General features: G+C 39.2%; 1 protein-coding gene across 3 annotated transcripts; it reads right to left on the bottom strand.

The window, feature by feature from the left end:
* Nucleotides 1–390: 390 nt before the first annotated feature.
* bcl3 (BCL3 transcription coactivator) lies at nt 391–18,580 on the bottom strand. Of its 3 annotated transcripts, none has more exons than XM_085423404.1 (10): nt 17,880–18,580; nt 16,316–16,962; nt 15,421–15,541; nt 7,443–7,551; nt 3,363–3,564; nt 2,594–2,682; nt 2,399–2,476; nt 1,896–2,063; nt 1,328–1,427; nt 391–1,239 (listed from the first exon to the last, which is right to left on the bottom strand). In XM_085423404.1, the coding sequence occupies exons 2-10, from the start codon at nt 16,785–16,787 to the stop codon at nt 1,007–1,009; spliced, it is 1,572 nt and encodes a 523-aa protein (XP_085279530.1). In that variant the 5' UTR covers nt 16,788–16,962; nt 17,880–18,580; the 3' UTR covers nt 391–1,006. The 3 variants fall into 3 exon arrangements, with proteins under 3 accessions (XP_085279530.1, XP_085279531.1, XP_085279529.1); XM_085423405.1 differs by lacking the exon at nt 17,880–18,580 and adding an exon at nt 17,055–17,533; XM_085423403.1 differs by lacking the exon at nt 17,880–18,580 and having other exon boundaries at nt 16,316–17,533.
* Nucleotides 18,581–20,350: the final 1,770 nt, after the last annotated feature.

Raw genomic sequence — 20,350 nt, 5'->3', positions numbered from 1 at the left:
TGGCTATCTTGAGTTATTTTGAAGAGATTTGTATAATCATCTATTTTGCTTTGTGTTTAAACATTGGTGATTTATCTGTAATGTTCAGATGATGCTTTGGCAGCAGTGAGGTGTTTCATTTCCCTCGTGCTACCCTTGCTTATTGTGTTAGGGGTTTGTGGGTGGGCGTAGAGCGGCTTGGTTAAAAAAGGAAAGTGAAGAGGGGATGGAAACTGTTTTGTCTCACATCCTGTTCTGTCACCTGTGTGCCTGTCATCATACCCCTTTTTAATCTTTTCTTCTTGTTACATAAATACTTGATCACAAAAAGGTTTAAGGTGAATAATAAAGCTAAAGCAAGACATCACATTTTTTTATTATATTGATTTATTATATTTTTATGTTTTATTGTTTTTATTTATAAAAATATCTACATTTTTTTTAACATTAAAAAAACACATCAACACGCACACTAACAGACATAAGAGGTACAATGCCTGTGCACAGATTATCAAAAGAAAGGAAACCAGGTATTTGACTGTGCAATATATAAGTCTTACAAGGATACTGCAAACTTAAGAAGTCTTGGTGGCATAATGATGAAGACACTCTTAATGCAATATCCACAGTTCAAGTAAGGCCAGGTACATTTGTTGCATACCATCATCCCCTCTAATCTGCTAATCAGAAATTAAGACAAAGTGCCTAGAAATACTTTTACGATGGGACTCTGAGTTCACTGAGCTTTGGTCCGTAGCAGTCATTTACTCATGTCTGTACATAGTTTTAAAAAATGTTTTTTTATGTTCAGTCTTGAATGCATGCAGTGGAATATTTCTACTGATGCATAGTTTTCCAGCAGTGTTTCACTCCCCAGTTTTCAAAGAGTCAGTACAGGACCGGAGTCTCCTTAGAAGCAGCAAGCTAAGCAGGGAGGTTGCAGGCAAGTCTGTCAAGGCATGAAAGCCTGAGAAAGGACACAAACTATGATTGTCCAGGGAAGAAAAATGGGAGGTTTGGCCTGATTTCAGGTGCAGTCCATTCCTGCCCCGCCATCCCATTGGGTGAAGCCCTCTCCAGCATGATGTTGTCTGATTGCTTCCTTGATGCTCGACTGTGTGGACATAGATGCAAGTCTTACTGGAAAATAAGTCTGAGATCGTAAAATGGAAGTCTCTGGAGAGTGGGAAGCATTCTGATGAACAATGTGTGGCGTAGTTGAAGGTGAGCACCCACGACTATGGCTGGGAGATGGAGACCCTAAAGGAGAAGCACAGAGTATAAATTAAATACTGCAACTTTTGTTGTTTCTGTGTGTGAGACAAAAAGACGCTTGAATGCTCCTCACCGTTTTCTGTTAGGTTGCTCTCAACTGGTGAGACTGACATACAGTGCTGATCTTGGACTCTTATTTGCCTGGAGCCTCTTCCTCGTAACACATCTGCTATCTGTAAAACAATTTATTGTTCATTAAAAACTTTGTACGTGACTTAAAATAAGTCTCATAGTGATATACTAAAATAACTAGAGGGAAATGGTGCACTATTCAGGTTTGGCCTCTAGAGGGAACGATACACACATTTACTTCCCATTTTGGCTTCAACTCTTTCTTCCCACTAATAAGAGCTAGGCCAAGTAGGTTTTGCAACTGTTTGTATCTGTTCTGACATAAATTATGTAACACATAGCTGTGAATTCCCATAGTAAAATCATAGAGAGAGACTGAAAATTTGTACAAATATAAGGAACTGATTTACTGTTAGATCAGTAACCTTTAGGAGGTTTATTGTTTTCCAGCACAAGAAGCAGGAACATACAACCATAAAACAGAATAAAAGGAACAACACTGTATCAATGGAATTACAGCAATGTCCATTATATTTATTGTTTTTCCTCTTTGTCATCGCCTCACTCACTTTTTTGTTCTTGGCCACCATCACTGGGGTGTCATTGTGGTAGTTCTTGAGGCTACTGTCAGCTCCACTCTTCAGCAGCAGCCGCACTGTCTCCACCTGACCTCGGCCACATGCGCTGTGTAGGGCCGTGTTCCCACTATATGACTGGCTGTTGACATCACATCTATTCTGCAAAATAGAAAATCACCAGAAAATGATTCATAAAGGAAGCCAGAGTAGATGTCGGTAACTTAGAAAATGAAACAAGAGATAATGTCCCAAAGAGGTTGAGTGCAGTCTGTGATGAAGAAAGGAGAAAAGATTCACATATACAGCATAGCTGCTAAACTCTAAAAATAAAGAAAAACTACAATTATATTGCAATACTTTAAAAAGGACCCTAAGAAGAAAAAAGAATACAAAATTATGCACTGATAATGAGGTGGAAAGAGAAAAGCAGAATTATTTAACTCTGCTGAGTCACAACCCTTCTCTCCCCTCTTCTACCCACACAAATTCATTACCTCAATGAGGAAGTAGACCATGTCTGCGTTATTGCTCTCCACAGCATGCATGAGAGGACTCTGGCCACTTTTGATGTCCTGATTAGAGAGAAAAAAAAAGCACCATGGGAAAAGTCAGAGAATGCAGAGCGGAAATGCAAAAAAGCCGTGATGCTGTGAAACCCACAGTGCTGAGTCGGTACAACAGGGACTGACCATGGCATTGATGTCAGCTCCAGCATCCAGTAACATTCTTGCCAAATCCTTACGGCCCTGCAGAACAGCCAGATGGAGAGGGCTCAAACCTAAGAATAATAAAAAAAGGAAAAGCCTGCATTTTATATTCATGTTCAGATTTTATACGCATTGAAAAAACAGATATCAGTTACAGAGGTACAAATAAATGTCTTCAAAGCTGCTTGGAGATTTGGCAATGCGACACTACACTGACACCAGACCACAAAGGAAGGAAATGTCCTCTTCCCACCCACACACCCAAAACAACCAACCCAACCCATACCTGAGGGTGGCTTTACATTTTTCATACCCACCAACAGACTGTTAAGGCAGTTAAGGAGATTATAAGAATAGGTGTATTCACTGTAGTAATGTAGTAATGCATTTTTCTTTTCATAGCGCTTTCAGTCTGGAAACTGTGTCAGCGGTTTTTAATTCACTTCACCTGGTTGTGCACATGTTTCAACTGATAGATGTAAACGTAAACTGGGTCACAAATACAGGGGGCATGTGACAAAAACAACAAAAATAAACAGAAAATATATCAGGAAGTATAATTTGATTGCTAGCCAACCATGTTATATTTGATATTTTATGAATCAGTTAAACTAAATCAAAAATTATAATAATCTGAGATAAAAAGATGCTTGCAAATAATTACAGGCTTTATCACACTTAGTGAGAGCTAAAGAGGTGTAAGCAACCCTTTTAGTGTAATACATGCCAAGAAGTATCTTTAGTAACTCACCATCAAAATTTCGGATCTCAAGGCAGGTGGCAGATGATGGCATAGAAAGCACTACAGACAGGCAATCCCGCTGGTCATATTCACAGCAGAGGTGGAGCGCTGTTTGCCCATTACGGTCCAAGGCTGCAGGGTCAGCCCCTGCTTTCAACAAAGCTTCCACCATGTTTGCCTGCTTAGTTATCACTGCCAGATGAAGGGGAGTCTGAGGGGGAATAACAACAAAAATTATAGTTTAAACAAGCCAGATATATCACAGCTGATAACCATAAAGATGCAGTGCAGTGTTTCTCAAGCTTTTGGTTTTTTCACAAAGCCCACAAACAAGGGAAATACATACTTGACATAAAAAAGCACAGTGTTTACTTTGGCTAATTTACGATAATTATTCTTCTCAGTGAAGTTAAGAACGCGGTGTTTTCTTGTAAAGGCCTCTGTTTACCTATAACCTGTTCAACAGGTTAAAGGTCAATGAGACAAAAAAACAACAACAACAAAAAAGAAGCAAGAACACATCAACACCTAGAAGAAACACACAATGACCATGAGCTGGCTTCACCTATGCATGTGTATTCCTAGATTTACACAAATACACTCACTAAGTGCAAAGTTTTCAGCACTTAAATTAATATATCTTACAGAACAAACACTGTCAACAAGAGTAGAAGCATCAGACTTTGTGATTAACTGAAAATGAGGAAGAACCTGTTCTGAACCGCAGTCGACAATGCCGGGAAAAGCAAAAGTCACTGTTCACCAGGTGTTTGCCTGGATGAATATTGTAAGCACTGACAAAAATCCCTTTAGCAATCTAGGATGTTCCTGTGGGTGAGGTCACCATGTATCATCCTGTTTATATTATGTCAATTAAGGCTTGGGAGGGCGCAGGCAACCTGGGGTTCATTAAGCAATCCTTAGTTCATAGTTCAGTCATAAAAGGGAAGTATTTAAACCTGGACTTTTTTAGCTGCTATTCTAGTTACACAATAAATGCAGCAAGTAGGAACGGACTGCTTCTCCAAGTTTCACTTTTGCTGTGTTACTACTAACGTGTGTGTGTGTCTGTGCACAGAGAGTTCGTTCCAGTAAAGACTATTAAAGTAGGTAGGGTAGCAGTGGGAGAACATCTTTGTGGAATTCCTCCAATGTGTCAATGCAACTTCCCTGAATCCTATGACTCACAAACATGCATAAGTACACAGTCATATACACAATCATGTTCCCTGAAAGATTTCCAGTATTTGAACTTTCTGCTATAAACATTTACTATAGAACAATATTATGAAATGCTACCATACTATTAACTTTTCCCAAACGCCATTAAGGACATGTCTTAAATCCCTTTCGATATTACTTTACCACTAAGGCCTTTTATGGCCTTTAATATAGACCCCCTTAGAGCTGGCAGGCTCTGGCTTTGGTTTCCTGTAATAGATTTCACAGTGACTAAACTAAATTTCAGCCAAGATAAGAGGAAAGGTAGGAAGGGAATGAAGGGGTGGAGAACAAGGGGAAAAAAACGGAAGTGGCAGAGGGGAGTCCAAGGGAAAGACAGGAGAACAAGGGAAAATCCCTTCTCTTTCCCTTGGGTCTGTCCTCATAGGCTTACATTCCCGAAAGATGAGTGGATCATCATGGATGAGGTAAAAAGATGACAGCAGTAGAGGTTTGGAGGCATGAAAAACAACCCCAGGCAGTTCCAAACAAGGGGAAGGCAGCACAAAGCGCCAAAGACTTGTCTTCTGCTGTGAGCACAAGAGGGTAAAGCCAGGCCTATTGCACAAATAAACATCACATGCTTACGTCAGTGTTGTTGGCAGTTACACTGATAGGATCAGTCAGTTCATCAACTATGGTTAGAAACCAAATTCTATAACCAAAGATATATGCAGTGAGAGATATAAAAAAAGAGAGCGAGAGACTGAGGGAGATAGAGAAACAACACAAGTGAGACAGAGAGAGAGAGGCACGCGCATGAAGGGAAAGTCCCTGTAAACTACCCTCTGAACCTCACTGCAAGGTATGTTGAGAAACAGCCCAAAGCAAGGCGGGGGGGAGGGAGGGGTCATGTGACTTCTCGGAACAAGGACACTAAAGTACACACAAACGCACACGGATGCCTTGTTTGTGCACACACATGCACACACGCTCACACTGAAAAATAAAATGGCATACCACCAACGTACCATAAACAAAAAGAAAACAATTATTCAATTGTTAAACTGCCAACCGCATACTGCACTGTAACGGTAACACGTCCACATGGTAGTCTCTGTTCTAATCCACATGGCAGTCAGTGCACGTTTTAGTGTGGGTGGCCCCAAAGGATTTAGTCCCCAAACCCCACAGTGTCAGCATCACGCTACATTATCCGCTGTCGTAAGAGAAGCAAAAGTTTACCATTGTAGTATGTGTTTGTGTAGCTGATAGCATGTGGGAGTATCAAACAGCTGTCTCTATACTATTGTTGTAGTTCTGGGAGTGGAAGGCAAATCATGCCGTGACACTTGCACTGCTCTTCAGTTACAATACTGATAGTAACACTCTGTCAAAATGTTCCATATGCAAAACCACAGAAACTCAGGATTTGTCATCATTGGATAAGTTGTATTTTAATTGTGCCTGGTTTTTTTTTTTGTATTAGAAAATGGCCTGTGTCTTCTGGACTACGAAGTGAACTCAGTGTTTTTAAAATTTAAAAAGTTCCCTACCTTCATGTTGATAAGTTTATTCATTGTGCCTGGTTTTCAGTCAAAACCACACAATCTGGTAGGCAAATGACTGTGGCGGGACCTATGCCTGTAAATCTCCCTTTTTGGTTATAACTGTGTATGACTTCAAATGTGAGTGTGTATGTGCATGTATGTGTGTGTGAGTGTGTGTATTGCGTGCATGCATTTTCATACATAGGGCAAACACAGGATATCATAAAACCTATGCTGTCAAGCCTCAGCGATGAGGAGAGACAACAACTGATGATAGCACAAGCATTATTTCTGGTAAGCTTGCCTGTGGCATTCAATGTGGTGTGAAACCCCACACTTGAGAACAAACTCCAGACTTGAGAACTGAAGCTCTGAAAAAGCTTGGTTGCTTTTCTATTGAGGAATGGAAAAGAGAAAGCCAGCAGAAATCAGGAGACAACAAAGGAGAAAAGAATGTTGAACTGTTGGCTTGGCACCAGTGCCTGGGACAGCCCTGGATTGGGAAACACTTAAAAGCAACTCCATATACACAATCCCAATAAAACATGTTGATAGAGTAAGTAGGGAGTTGCACTGCTCCATCCTTTTTTTTGGGAAAAGTCACCCTAGTGAAACTGCATTGGATCTATTTGTCAGTTTTTCACATTAAAAATCCAAAATTGCCCTGCACAAATTAAAACATGTGCAAAATACAAGTTTAAAAGGCGCTTTTGAAAATTTTACTGTGTAATTTTGCATATGAACATTTTTTTACTTAAGGTAAACACACTAGGGTTTCTGGGAGTTAGTGTGAGTCATTTTTGTGCCAATTAATCATATTGGCTTTCTTCTTTCTGAATTTCACAACATGGTAAATCCTACATGTAAACACTGAAAAATCCCTTGCTACATATACAGAAAGTGACCACTAGAAAACCATGTGCAAAATACAGAACACTGGAAATCACACATAGTCCTTCCCAGAATGTGCATGGCTTTGGCTTGTGGCAAGTACAGGTGGAGAAACCGGGAAGGGTGAATTCCACTGCACAACCCTCAGCTGCCATGACCGTAAGTGTGTGATAATGCACTGCAAGGCAAGGAGGAAACCAATTCACTTCCTCTTTCTTTCTTTTCCATGTAAGTGTTATCAGAAGGGTGAGACGGGGAAATATATTGTGCATGCTGAGGCTGTTTTACATGCTAAGCTTTTTCTGCAAGCGTGCACATGTCCACACATGCCAACAGCTCCATAATCAGCAAAGATTCTTCGCTTTAAACTATTTAAATTTCTTTGCAAATCCCTATGACTATAAAAGCTCTGTCTCCTGGCATTTAATGGTCAGAACTGTGTGCATGTGTATATTTGTCAGTAGCTTTATCAATGCATCTGTTTTACCTGGCGGAGATTGTTGTAGATATCAACGTCTTTATGACCCAACACCAAGAGCTGGATGAGTTTGTAGACTATGGCCAATGCTCCCTGGACCACGGCTATGTGGAGAGCTCTGTGAAGGACACATGCACACAAAAAAATGACACAGTCAACAAGTGTTGCATTTTCAAATTGGATTTAACATAACCTATTTCTCATTTTCAACCTGATTATCATTGATCAAACCTTTAAAAGCTAATCTCTTTTCAACCAAATCCCAATCCCAATCCCAAAACCCCTTCATGGCTGAAAAAGTGGTACATGTAACTCTTCACTATTTCCCCAATATGAATCAATATATGTACATATATGGAAATTAGTGTGTGCCTCATTCCTGACCTCTTGTCAGAAACCTGCAACCACTCTCTCTCTGCATCTGTGAGTCTCACTCACTCACTCACTCACTCACTAATTATTGTGCTAAATAAAAGAAGGCAGCACATGCACACAACCCACAATATTAGTCAGGAGAAGAAAATCATTTAATTTTTTTTAAATTGCAGGAAGCGTATTGGATAGCGTATAACAAGTTGTTGCAGACGATAAAGTTCTCGTCAAACCAAAGCTATTTACTTGTTAGGAAACATACTGTTGGGCATAATGCAACATGTGTAAAGTAATGAGTTATAGTCAACTCCAGAAGCATTTCCAGAGATGGAGCATAGACATACACAGACACACACATGAGCAAAGACTTGTTCCAAATTACCAAGCCTGACAAGTTAGTCTCGCTCTGCAAGCTGACAGAACTGTTTTCTTTTATTTCATTTTCTTACTGTGAAACCTGGGCTCTCAGTATTGACTCCAAAGCAAAAATGCTCAGCCACGTTCATGAATGCTTGCTTTGTTTATAACATTGTATGTCCTCTAGTATATAAAACAATACCTTTTGGATAGGTTAACAAGATTAAACTGCAAAACTACTGTGTGATTATGTGCTTGCATGAGTAATGGCAGTTCTTTACATCATATACAGAATTAACCTTTAAAATTAATGCATCCCCATCATAAACAACTTAAAACAACAAGTGGAAATGGAACAATAGCGAGCCTGGCTGAGTCTTTATTAGAAGCCACTTAGTAGCACTTACACACTAAAGCACAATGAAGCTTTGTTCACACATGGCCTATTGAAGAAGTAGGAGAACCAGGTCACCAGACTATTACTTGTGCTATTGTCAGACTGTCACAAGTATATATCACATGAACTTTAGACAGGAAGCTGGCAGTTTTAAAGTCCAATCCACTTATAAATGACAACTGAATTCTCCATGCATCGTCCTCAGGTAAAAGTTCATAACTTCCGTGCAAGTGTAAAAACACCTTAATTAACACGTAGCATGTAAAAACGAAAAACAACAGCTGTGGTTTTGCTAAAGCGATGAGCCAGACTAAGTCAGTGCCTGGAAAAACGTCTTAGATGGTTGCCCGGCAACTTTACTGTGGCAACAAACTTTTTGTTTGTTTTATTTTAACATGTACATCACATTTATATATAGATAAGATAAGATAAGATAAGATAGAACTTTATTAATCCCTCGGGTGGGTTCCTCTGGGAAATTCGACTTCCAAAAAGCACAGCAACGACCGAAGTTACAGTTACAGAATTGTTATATATATATATATATATATATATATATATATATATATATATATATATATATATATATATATATATATATATATATATATATATATATATATATATATATATATATATATATATACACACACACACACACACATATATAAATACAGAGACAAATATAAATAAAATATACAAAGGGGATAAATAGAATAAATAGGAATAAAAAATAAAAATACAAGTGAATTGCACATTTCAAGTATTGAGTCTATTGCACTGTTGACTATTTACAAAAAGTATTGCACAAGGTATTGTACAGTGAGGTGAAGAGGCACTACAGCTTAGTTGTTCCCCCCTCCTTTGTCCTCCTGTTTCCCCTCCCTCTCCCCTCCAGAGAGGAGTTAAACAGTTTGATGGCGTGTGGGACAAAGGAGTTTTTAAGTCTGTTAGTTCTTGTCTTGGGGAGAAGCAACCTGTCACTGAACAGACTCTTCTGATTGTTTATGGCCGTGTGCAGAGGATGCCCAGCATTGTTCATAATGTCCATCAGTTTCTTTAATGTCCTTTTCTCTGCCACTGTCACCAGAGTGTCCAGCTTCATGCCGACCACAGAGCTAGCCTTCCTGATCAGTTTCTCCAGCCTGGATGAGTCCCTCTTTGCTGTGCTGCTCTAGATTAAATGACTGAGACATAGCATCTTCATAATTGTACTTTTTAATTGTTTTCTCCCTGTCGTTAGCATGTATGCTAAACTAAGCTAACCTGCGATAACCAAAGAAGGGGGCGATTATTTTGTGGCCTTTAAACTTAACATGTGGAGGACTAAAGTTTGTTTTTTGATCAAAATCAGCCAATTCTGCTTGATCACTTGATATAAGTTATAACACTGAAAGTTGCACTGACAAGTTCAGTAGATGTACAGCACTGACTCACAGTTCCTTTATCACACAACCTTATCAAGAAACCACTGTCTGTGATCTATACATGAAGCAAATGAACAAACACAGGGCGGGGTTTGGGGCAGGGAAGGGCAGGAAACTGATTGGTGGTGCAGAGGCATGTTGTAGAAAACAGTTTATCAGTTTTCACATTTTTCTTTTTTTGCTCTATCAGAAGAAGCAGCTTCCAGTAAGACCCAGACAAGTTTTATGTCACTTCCTGTTGTCACTAACAAAGACAGCATTCTTTTTCCTCTATCTTGGTCTATGTGCACTGAAATCTAGTTATTAAGCCGTATGGTTTCTGACAGGGGCTTTCTTTAGTTTTGCTCAGTCAGCTTCAACAGATAAGTCATAATCAGACATACAGTGCAATTATGCAACAGGAAACAGAGACAGTTCTTTAGAACAAGTTAAAAGTACCTTTGAAGGCAATATGAGGTCAAAAACATAAGTTCATATAATGACAAAAGCACTTGCAACACTTTGCAACACTCTCAGTTAAGTGAGATGTGTCCCAGTGACACAAAGTTAAGTTAAAGAAGAGTCGCGCTTGAAAAGAAATAGCTTAAACTGATTACAATTTTCAACATTACATACTACATATTAAGATTTCCCCAGTATTATTTTTTTTATCTGTGTCCTGGCATTTAATGATCATAAATATTCCTTCAAAGTGTGTTCTGTAACCAACATTCACTTGGCAGTTGCAGGAAATATGTGTGTGTGTGTGTGTGTGTGTGTGTGTGTGTGTGTGTGTGTGTGTGTGTGTGTGTGTGTGTGTGTGTACTAAAAGAATGCAAAATAAATGCAAAAAGTAGATAAACCATCTGTGCATATGTATATGCATGCTTAATTCTAAAAGCCACGCTTAAGCAAGGCAAAACAAATGTTCTCTGTGCAAGAGTAGTTTTCAAGTGTGACTGCAATAAACAATTTTGTATGTCAAGTGTGCAGGGCGGTTCTTCCCTCAGCAGATCCCTGTTCCTGTAACTAAGCTCAGCAGAGTGAAGAAATCTGCATCAACAAAGGTTTGGTTATATTTACTGTACATGTTATTGGCTACCCATAACTAGCTTTAAAAAGCACCTGCAGTGTCTCCACAATAAACACTACAGTAAAGGAGATAATCATTCATGGCACAGTATACCTGGTCTCAAACATAGTGACAGGCAATTCATATATGACTTTAGCAGAGTTTTGTGATTCTGAGCCCTGAGAAAAGTGTGAAAAATAGATTTATCTTTGGATCATTCATCAATAACCCTTAACAAACTTAATATTCAGATCCTTTGCCTCCATGTATGCCTATTATCATTCTGTTTATCTTGCTCAGCCCTTTTATATCATCATCTATGTGTCTCTTTTCTCTTAAGATGAAACTGCACTGTTTCTTGTTCCTGGAAGTGGGGCAGACCACAGCCCCAGATAACCCCAGGCCCAGCAGCCCTGACGCACACAGGAGTCCCAAGCTTAACACAGATGGTAACTGTGTGTATGTGTGAGAGAGAGAGAGAGAGAGAGAGAGAGAGAGAGAGAGAGAGAGAGAGAGAGAGAGAGAGAGAGAGAGAGAGAGAGAGAGAGAGAGAAGGCATGTGGTATCCTGTTTGGTATGGAGGGTGAGAGTGCAGCCAGACTGAATGATCAGACTGAAGCCTAACATTTCCTGTGGTCTGTGGACCAGCTGAGCAATGAGATGATGTGTCAGTTTGAACGTGTAGTAAACAAAAGAGAAGCAGAGTCACACCACAGTCCAGTTAACAAGAAATGACGACTTACTTCACATCCTACTGTGCTCGTCATTAACAATTATACTACTTTCAGTCTATGATGGTGCAAATATATTTATGTGGGAACTTTGATGAGCAAGTAGTTTATTATATAAATATACTGTTTGTCATTGCATCCACTAGAGCAAGTTAAAAACTTTACTATGCAAAGAAAAAGCAGTTCTGGCCTGACTCACATTTTAAATCCTTTAATCGTGGATGGATGCAAGTTAAAGAGGAGAAATACTAGCTGTTAGAGTTCAATCAAAAGCACTCATAATTCTATAAGATCTTGAACTTTCATATCTGTGGAGGCACCATCAGTGCCAACTAATGTAAAACGGCTTTACAGGACTATCCAAAAGTCTTGAGCCACCAGAGCCAGTGGTCTTCAATAATAGTTCTCCAGATTTTCTGAAGGTCTTTCAAAGTTTTTATATGTTTCTATATGTCCTCAACCAGAAAAGGCCTTGGATGGATGGACTGGTTACATTAACAAAAGTGATCCTTCACATGCAAGTGATAAGTGATTCAGTCTTATCATTTTTGTGGACTTTCAAGATTAAGTGCAAGTTAGTGTTCTCAAGACCATCTCACCATTACACAAAAAGAGAAAGAAAACAGAAATTCCAGTTTAGAGTTTTTCAACTGATAAACTTACATCTAAACACAACTCAAATATCCATGCTCCCAGAGGACAAACCTAATAATTTTTTAGTTTTCATCTAATCAAACTTAAATGTGTCAGTTTAAACCTATGCACTGAATGGATGCAAGCTGATAAAGCTGAATAAATGCAGTTTGAATAAGAGCATTGCTAAACTATGTATGTCATGGTATGTAACTATGTAACTGACTGACTGGAAGCATACATGTAGGAGCTGTAAGTAAATCAACAGTTTTGCACATCTTCCATTGAAATGACAGTGTAACAGAACAGAAAAGAGGAGTGAGAGAGCGAGAGAGAGAGAGAGAGAGTGAGAAAGAGAGAGAGAGAGAGAGAGATGAACCTGATAGAAAGAAAGCGGTAAATGAGGAAGTCAAGAGCGGATGTTTGGGTTTTTTGAGCCCATTCATTTAAAAAACACAGAGAAGAAAAGAGAGAGACAGAGACACCTGAGAAAAACCACAACAGCTTTTTAAAACTGAGCACTCACTGGTTTTCCCGAAACTAAGGGGCTCAGAGGCGCTGAGAACAAATCCCATTGACGTAAAAGCAGGCGCATGCTCACCATCAAACACATTATGTATACACGCACATACATACACACACACACAAACACACACTCACACTCATATGCATACAGTGTGAAAAACGAGAGGGTGCTGTAAATGTTTCTTTCTGAAGAATTCACACAAAATTTTAAACAACCACAAAGCAGCAAGAAGGTAACCGATGCCTGCGAAAGCAAAGGGACTAGGTGTTGTGTAAGGTTTCTGCACTTAATCTGTCTTGCACCGAGTTTCTGCTAATGAGACAGACTTTTGATTTGCATTATGCCTACACAGCAAGTTTAGTGTACAACTGTGAGGTGCACAAGTGGAGATAAAAAAAATAAAATCAGAGCACAGCTAAGATGTCAAAGGTGGTTTAAAAAAAAAACTTACTTTAATAGAATATAAAATAAAAACTGTTGTTTTTAAAGCTTTTTTTGATCTGAGACATGCATTCATCTACTTCCGTGGAACCATCTGTTAAAGATGGATATGTCATTGCAGTTACAAAGCAAATATGAGATAATAAGCAGCTGTAAGATACCACGGGACTTAACTTGTGGCTCGGCTAAATATTGGTCATCATGAGGTTTGGTTTTTTTTGAGTGAATGCAAATGATGATGATACTTTTTGAAACTGCATGATCAAAGTGCCAATAAATTCTTGGACATGCTTTGCTTTCGGTCACATGATTCTTTGTGTCTTTGTATGAATTTCTGTAGTTTATTAGTGTGTGGGTGGTAGATTTTGACAAAGTAAAGTAACCATGCGTTAAAGTTTAATATTTGCATTCATGTGGTCTCGAAAACTCCTCTGGTGCCCTGTGTATTCTCACTACCACCACCTCACGCCTCGAGGGACCAGTCAGCTGACTCTGGATTGTTCAACATGTGAATACCAACAAATCACTCTCAGCCTAGATCTATAGTATACCTGTAGCTTCCAGGTTAATATGTTAGGTATGTTAAATCTCAATAAGTCCTTATCAGCAGTGAAAATGCAGTCAATAATGGGAGGGCACACTGACTGACTGTACCTACTCAGTATGCACAGTCAGGTGAGTCATGGAGATCAAATAAACAAAGAACGCTACTGATATCTCACGTCCAGATTGTGCAACAGCAGAAGTTTTGTCTTCGACAGCAGGACATTGACATTAATGTTGTTTGGGTTGTTCCTCGTAAATCAATTGCACTGACATCTTATTGAAGTGAACAGTTTTCCTTGAGAACTTAGTTTAGACTTAAAAAAGTGAAAGCAATAGTAATGATCAGACTGCACGTTTTCATCACAAGGGCCTTTCGATTTTTGGTAAGAAGTTGTGATACATGATTAATGTTAGAAAGCTTTCTAATAAAAACACTTTGATATATAATACAGTAGGAATAATATGACTGCACAATTCCATGCAGCTGCTTTAGTTTCAGGGGTATCGTCGCATTACGAAGGGTGACTGGGAAAGTTGAATCAAACAAAAGCATCATTAACTGCATATGGTTTTCCTACGGTGAAACTCAAAACGTCTGTTGTGAAACTGGATTAGGATGCGTACTCATACACCTATACACTGGAAAACACATTGAGATAATGGGATATGTGTGAAACCTATAGCTTAAATATAATCACTTGCTATCATTTGCATGTTTGAATAAAGAGGCGTGGTCAGGAGCTGAAAAATGAAGCCAACATGTACATGCATGTTAGTTGACTTAGCTATTTTAAGTTAAATCAACTCATATTGACTCCCATATGTATGTGATATACCCACACGCTTTCCTAACCAAGCTAGCTAAGTGGCACTGTAAAGTTAACTCTCCATGTCCTTTTTATATCTATAGAAACTTTTTGCTCCCAAATGACCACCATCATGAAGCTAAAGTTGCAATCATTATACCATGGCCATCTTTTACATACAGTTTGTGATTTTAATGTTCATGGTGTTGAGGATGAGTCTGAACTTGTTGCATATGTCCTTCTATTTACTGTCACTGGCCATGTTATACGGTTTAAAAATGACAATATGAGTCAGATTTAAACTTTACATTTTTTTGTAACAATAAACTTTTTTCTGACAAAGTTTAAGCTGAGTGCAACTTTCATATCTGGCAATTGATGAGTCACCACTTCTGAGAAGTTGGGATTGACTTGAATCTCAGACTCATACTGTACAGTAGACCTCAATTTTCAAACCATTATCCTCTTAGAAGTCCCTCTAATGAAAATTTCTTGAAGTGAAATGATTGTGCTGAATTTTCAAATCCATAAAATGTGCCAAGTTATGACTTTCAAAATGACAAATGACACAATCATGCACAAGGTGGATGAATCATCTTTTAAGTTTACTATATACACCAGTTACCTGGATGGATGGATTGATTGTATATCATAAAGTGACACCCAAATATCAGAATGAAAAAGAAAAGAATCAACATACGTATCTCCATCTTCATCTTGTCTTGTTGCTTGAGCGATACTAGCCAGGACGTTTTCAGTTTGGTGGGCCACAACATTATTTGGCTCTGAGAGATGAGGCAGGCAGAACACTGGGTAATGACCTAAGCAGGGATGACACAGAATGAGAAATAGAAACAATGAGAAAGAGAAATAAAAAGAAGTTTGCAGGGAGAGAGAAAGAAAAGAGAAATGATGAAGATATAAATGAATAATTAGAAAAGCTCCTGGCAAGCAAGTGATTTCTGTAATAAGGAAGTGGATAAGTTACAAGTCATATACTGTAAATATGAGTGTGCTGTATTCAATTATAAATTATGAGCTACTTTGATTCATGCAGTGAACACACTAATGAGGGGTACAGTAGGTGTAAAATAGCTTAGTGGGCATTTTCAGCAGCAGTAGCTTCTCTATGGTCTCTGACTTCACTGTCTTTTCTGCCACAATGTCACACTGGCAGAGAAAACCACTAAAGAAAGGGGAGGAGGAGCTGTCTGTTGCCACAGTTTTAAAAATCAAAACAGCATTAGCAGGTAATGCCCTGTAATACCACAAAAATGATATGCCCCAACATGTAGTGCCTTGCTCTGTCCTCCAAACCTACATTTTGTCAGCTAGTCTGATCATTTTACCCACAGGCTGCTATTTCACGTATTATTGGTTAAACCAAACAAATATTCAATGCGTTTTTCTTTGGAGAACAGTGAAATCAAAACTTCAGATGGTAATTTTACAGACATCTCATGGTCTCATAGTCTCATGGTCCAATTCTTACTTTGGGGTTTAAACACTTACAATATTTAAAAACAAAACAAAATAATAAAGCTGTTGCACAACATACTGCAGTATTAGACTTAATGTTGGCCAGCAGGGCTTACCGTAAGGGAAAAAGCATATGGGGTATCCATTTGGAATCTGTCCTTCCAGCTGCCTGGGAGTCACTGGTGCTATGCCGACTCTTTCCACGGGATCGGCTAAAGTCTTATCTTCCGGAGGAGAAAATCGGTCTTCTCTTTCTGCTTTAGACGGTGACAGTCTCTTGGTCTCCGGTTCGACAGGAATCGGGCGTTTCCTAAAAGGAAGCTGTGAGGCAGATCTATCCGCTGGACGCTTGCGAGAAGTACTGGTTGGTGAGACCGATACGCCTCTGACCGTGGGGCAGTTTTCATCTAAACTGTCCGCCCCTGTGAACGCCGGAGGTGCAGGTGAACCGCCTGTTACCCGAGCGTCCCTGGAGCCACAGGCTGGAGTCCCCCCGGCGTTCCCACGCACTCGGACATTGGTGCGCAAATCCAGCGGCACTGGGGCAACCGACTTGTGGGTACCGTTCATGGTCATGATCCTTGGCATCAACTGGGAGAGATTCTTCGAGATCTGAAGAAGTTTATTGGAATCAGTCAAAGCAAAGTGAACCGACCGTGCGCAATTCCCATATCCATGAAATCAACTGGACAGCGATCAGACCATCACCCTGTTTCCTTTTGAGTCACTAGTGGGGTTTAGATAAGCGTTCGAATTCAATGACCTGTGGGGGGAAAAACACAAAAATTTAAAATAAAATAGTCTACATGTGAAGAAACGCTAAGAGATAAGGTACTTATGTGTGTCCTAGTGCACCTATGACAAGGTAGAGTGCAGCTGCGCGACTTTCATCTGCTTTTAATGAAGTGTCAGAGCGACACGGTGCTTTCCCTTTAAACCGAAACAAAACGATTCTACCACTTAACTTTATACTAAGAAAGGCAGGAAAACAGCGACGAATTCATAGCATTCTTGCATTTCCGACTTCTGACATCTGTCTGTTTTGCATGCAAGTTAAAAACATTTAACACCGAATTTCGCAAGAAGTTCATGGCTCGTTGCTTGTTCAGAGACTCTGTGCAATAGCAATGTACAGAACAAACACGGAGGCACTAGTCGACTGTCGATCGACTGTCCAGCACATGATCAATAGGTGACAACTTTTTTCTTTTAAAATAGTTCAACATTGTTTCACATTTAATGTTTCAACATTAAATTTGGATTCAATACAAATTTTGATTTGTGAGCAACTTTCAGTTTAGCAAGGTAATCAAAGTATTCATTAAATTACCTTGCAGAAACTATTACTACTAACTACTATCAAAACATGAAAAAACAACCCTTTCTGTTACAAAGACGAAGTCAAGGAAAAGATGACTTGATGCTAGATTCAAACATAATAATTTTTTAAGGCTGTCTCAGCCGAGTTTAGAGCAAAATATTTTATTTTGCTAGAGACTGGTCATGAGTAAATAAACGAATAGCCACACTATTAACTGGGAACTACATGAATATTGCTTTGCTTTCTGTCTTTTTTGTTTGTTTTTTTATAATTCAATTCAGGTTCAGCTATATATCCTCAAATCACAACAAATACTGCCCCAAGGAGCCTTAAACCATAGCAATCAGTCAGACACCAACCTCTCAGAGAACAGAACAGGTGAAGGCTCACGCAGGTTCATCCAGTCGTGCAGTAACTTCTAAAAGAAGCATGAACTTCCCTAAGATTTTGTTACTTACCTGTGTATTTGGAAGGCCTATCATTGATTACTTGATGCTGTGAGTTATGGGCTCTTCTGCGCATGCTCTGCACAGCCATGTGGTGGTGGCCAAATGAGACCTTTCAGGGCTAAAGAAAATTAAGCAATATTGGAACTGCAGTTCCTCAAATGACCACTTCAGGCTGACTCCTAAAGAAAGTCCGTCCACATGGACTCCAGTATTAAAGTAACCAGTTTAACAGCACAATTTATTTTAATTAAAGTCCATAATTGTGGTCCTACTATAGCTTTTGGAGCGTTTTTAATGCAATTATCTGACTAGTAATTTGGGTAGTCCTATCCATCCATCTATCCATCCATCCTCTTGTTAGCACTAATAAGTAGGTCTCTATGTCTGTGCCAGGCATCTATATAGTTTGAAAATCAAGCTTGCAAGCTTTTTGACTCTTCTAAATTTTGTGACATCTAATAAAACAACATTGTGACAGTTATAAAGCAGACCACAAATTAATGTGTGACATCGTTTTGTATGCTATCTGTGGTGATGCCCTGCCTGACAAACGCGCTGGCCATACCTTTATAGTTCAATGTCATGATCTATATCAAGGTCATGCCCCAGAGTTCTCTGTGTTTTCAGTAAGCAAAGACTAGCAAAGGAATAGTTGAACTACTCAACTCATTATGCAAAGAAGTAGTGCAGCTACCAGAAAGTTACTGAAACCAGCAGGTTACTGAAACAAGCTACTCCAACAATGCATTTAGTGTTTTCCTTTCTGTTACTGTAAATATGTTCACTGTGCAAGCATAGCCACATGCTTGGACCATGGCTTCTACCTTGTATTTAGAGTAATTTAAGCTGTTTCTGCCATATAGCAAGCAAACACATTTCATGAGGAAGAGGTGACAAAAGACAAAAGATTTTGAAAGGTAAACTTCCCTTTTGAAATTTTCAAGGATCCCCTAATGATGAGAGGTTGCATACATCCTGGACAGCTCAACAGCCTGTCGCAGAGCAAACACAGAGATATAGACAACCATTCACACTCACACCTAGGGGGCAATTTAAAAATTACCAGTTAACCTAACCCCACTAACTGCATGTCTGGGAGAAACTGTGCAAGCACGGGGTCCCAGCCAGATGGTGGAGTTGAGTGCTAACACCTTCACCACAATGCTGCCTTAGTTCAAATAAGGCTTAATGTGACATTGTCAGCATTTGTCTCAAATATTTGATTAGTTTATCCCTTGCCTTGAGTTGGTGATATCACCAGGCTGCAGATCAGAGCTGAATTCAAGCAATCTCCAAAGGGATTAGGGATAAAGGAAGATTGACTCATCAGTTAATTCATGTTACTGCTACGCTTACAGGTACCCACCTTTCCTGATATCAAATTCTGCATGCAATCCTGAAAATGCAAACACATGCAAAAATCACATCTCATCTTCTTATCTTTAATCTTATCCCACCCCACCCTCTGCCATGTTCAGATTACCTTGGTCAATTTGGGACTTTCCTCTTTCCACTGAAGTGTGGAGTGGGCAACGGAAAGTTAAGTATAGTGTCTAAAGTCCCTAAAAAGCCCTGACACTATACAAACAAGATCTGCAGCTGTTGGGTTATTCAAGCATTATGGTCTGGATTTAAGTGTCAGCCTTTATGAAAATTACATGCTTACTTCTTTTACACCCGGCCTGATCCTGAACACGCACTTCATATCGATTACAGCAGGATGAAAGTTTGGTGAAGTTACTGAAGTTTGGTGACATTTAAGAAGATGCAAATATATGTCAACAGAACATCTTCTCACACTCATTTAACATTTTAGGGACTTAATTCAGGCTTCAGGTGAAGTAATAATCATAGATGATAGAAAGTAAAATATGGACACAAGCTGCAAAACACTGAAATGGGGCCCTCTTGTGCTCTGAGAGCACAGGTGCATCTTGAATCTTTAAAAAAAAATGCAGACATGAATTGAATCTTGCAAAAACATAAATAAATAATTTGGGCCTAAACAAACTTCTGATGTGTTCCCCTGATTAGTGGGTTTGATAGCTGTTATTACTAGCAGATGGAGGAGCACTAACCTACTGCAGCATTTACAGCTACAGAAAATGTGACTTTTAGTGAGTCAAAAGACCAAAGCATTTTTGAAATGTGATATGTATGTTCTTCACTTAACGCAGAGTCAACTGGAATTTAAGTGAAAAGTAATGTAAGTAAAGTAAAAATAAAAATAAAATGAAAAGACTGCATGGCAGCTGAAAACTGGATGTGCTTAGTCTGATAGGCTGAGTTAGTGTCTCCCCCTTGTGGATACTTCAAGCCAGGCTTCATTTAGACGATGCATGATTAGATGTATCTACTGTATATGTAATACCTGTTTGAAA

The sequence above is a fragment of the Rhamphochromis longiceps genome, linkage group LG11, assembly GCF_057381845.1.
Source record: "Rhamphochromis longiceps isolate RC_006_pf linkage group LG11, R_longiceps_female_GT1.1, whole genome shotgun sequence".
In the NCBI taxonomy this organism is placed as follows: domain Eukaryota; kingdom Metazoa; phylum Chordata; class Actinopteri; order Cichliformes; family Cichlidae; genus Rhamphochromis; species Rhamphochromis longiceps.
The sequence above is the reverse complement of the archived record's forward strand: the minus strand, read 5'-3'. Positions and strand labels throughout refer to the sequence as shown.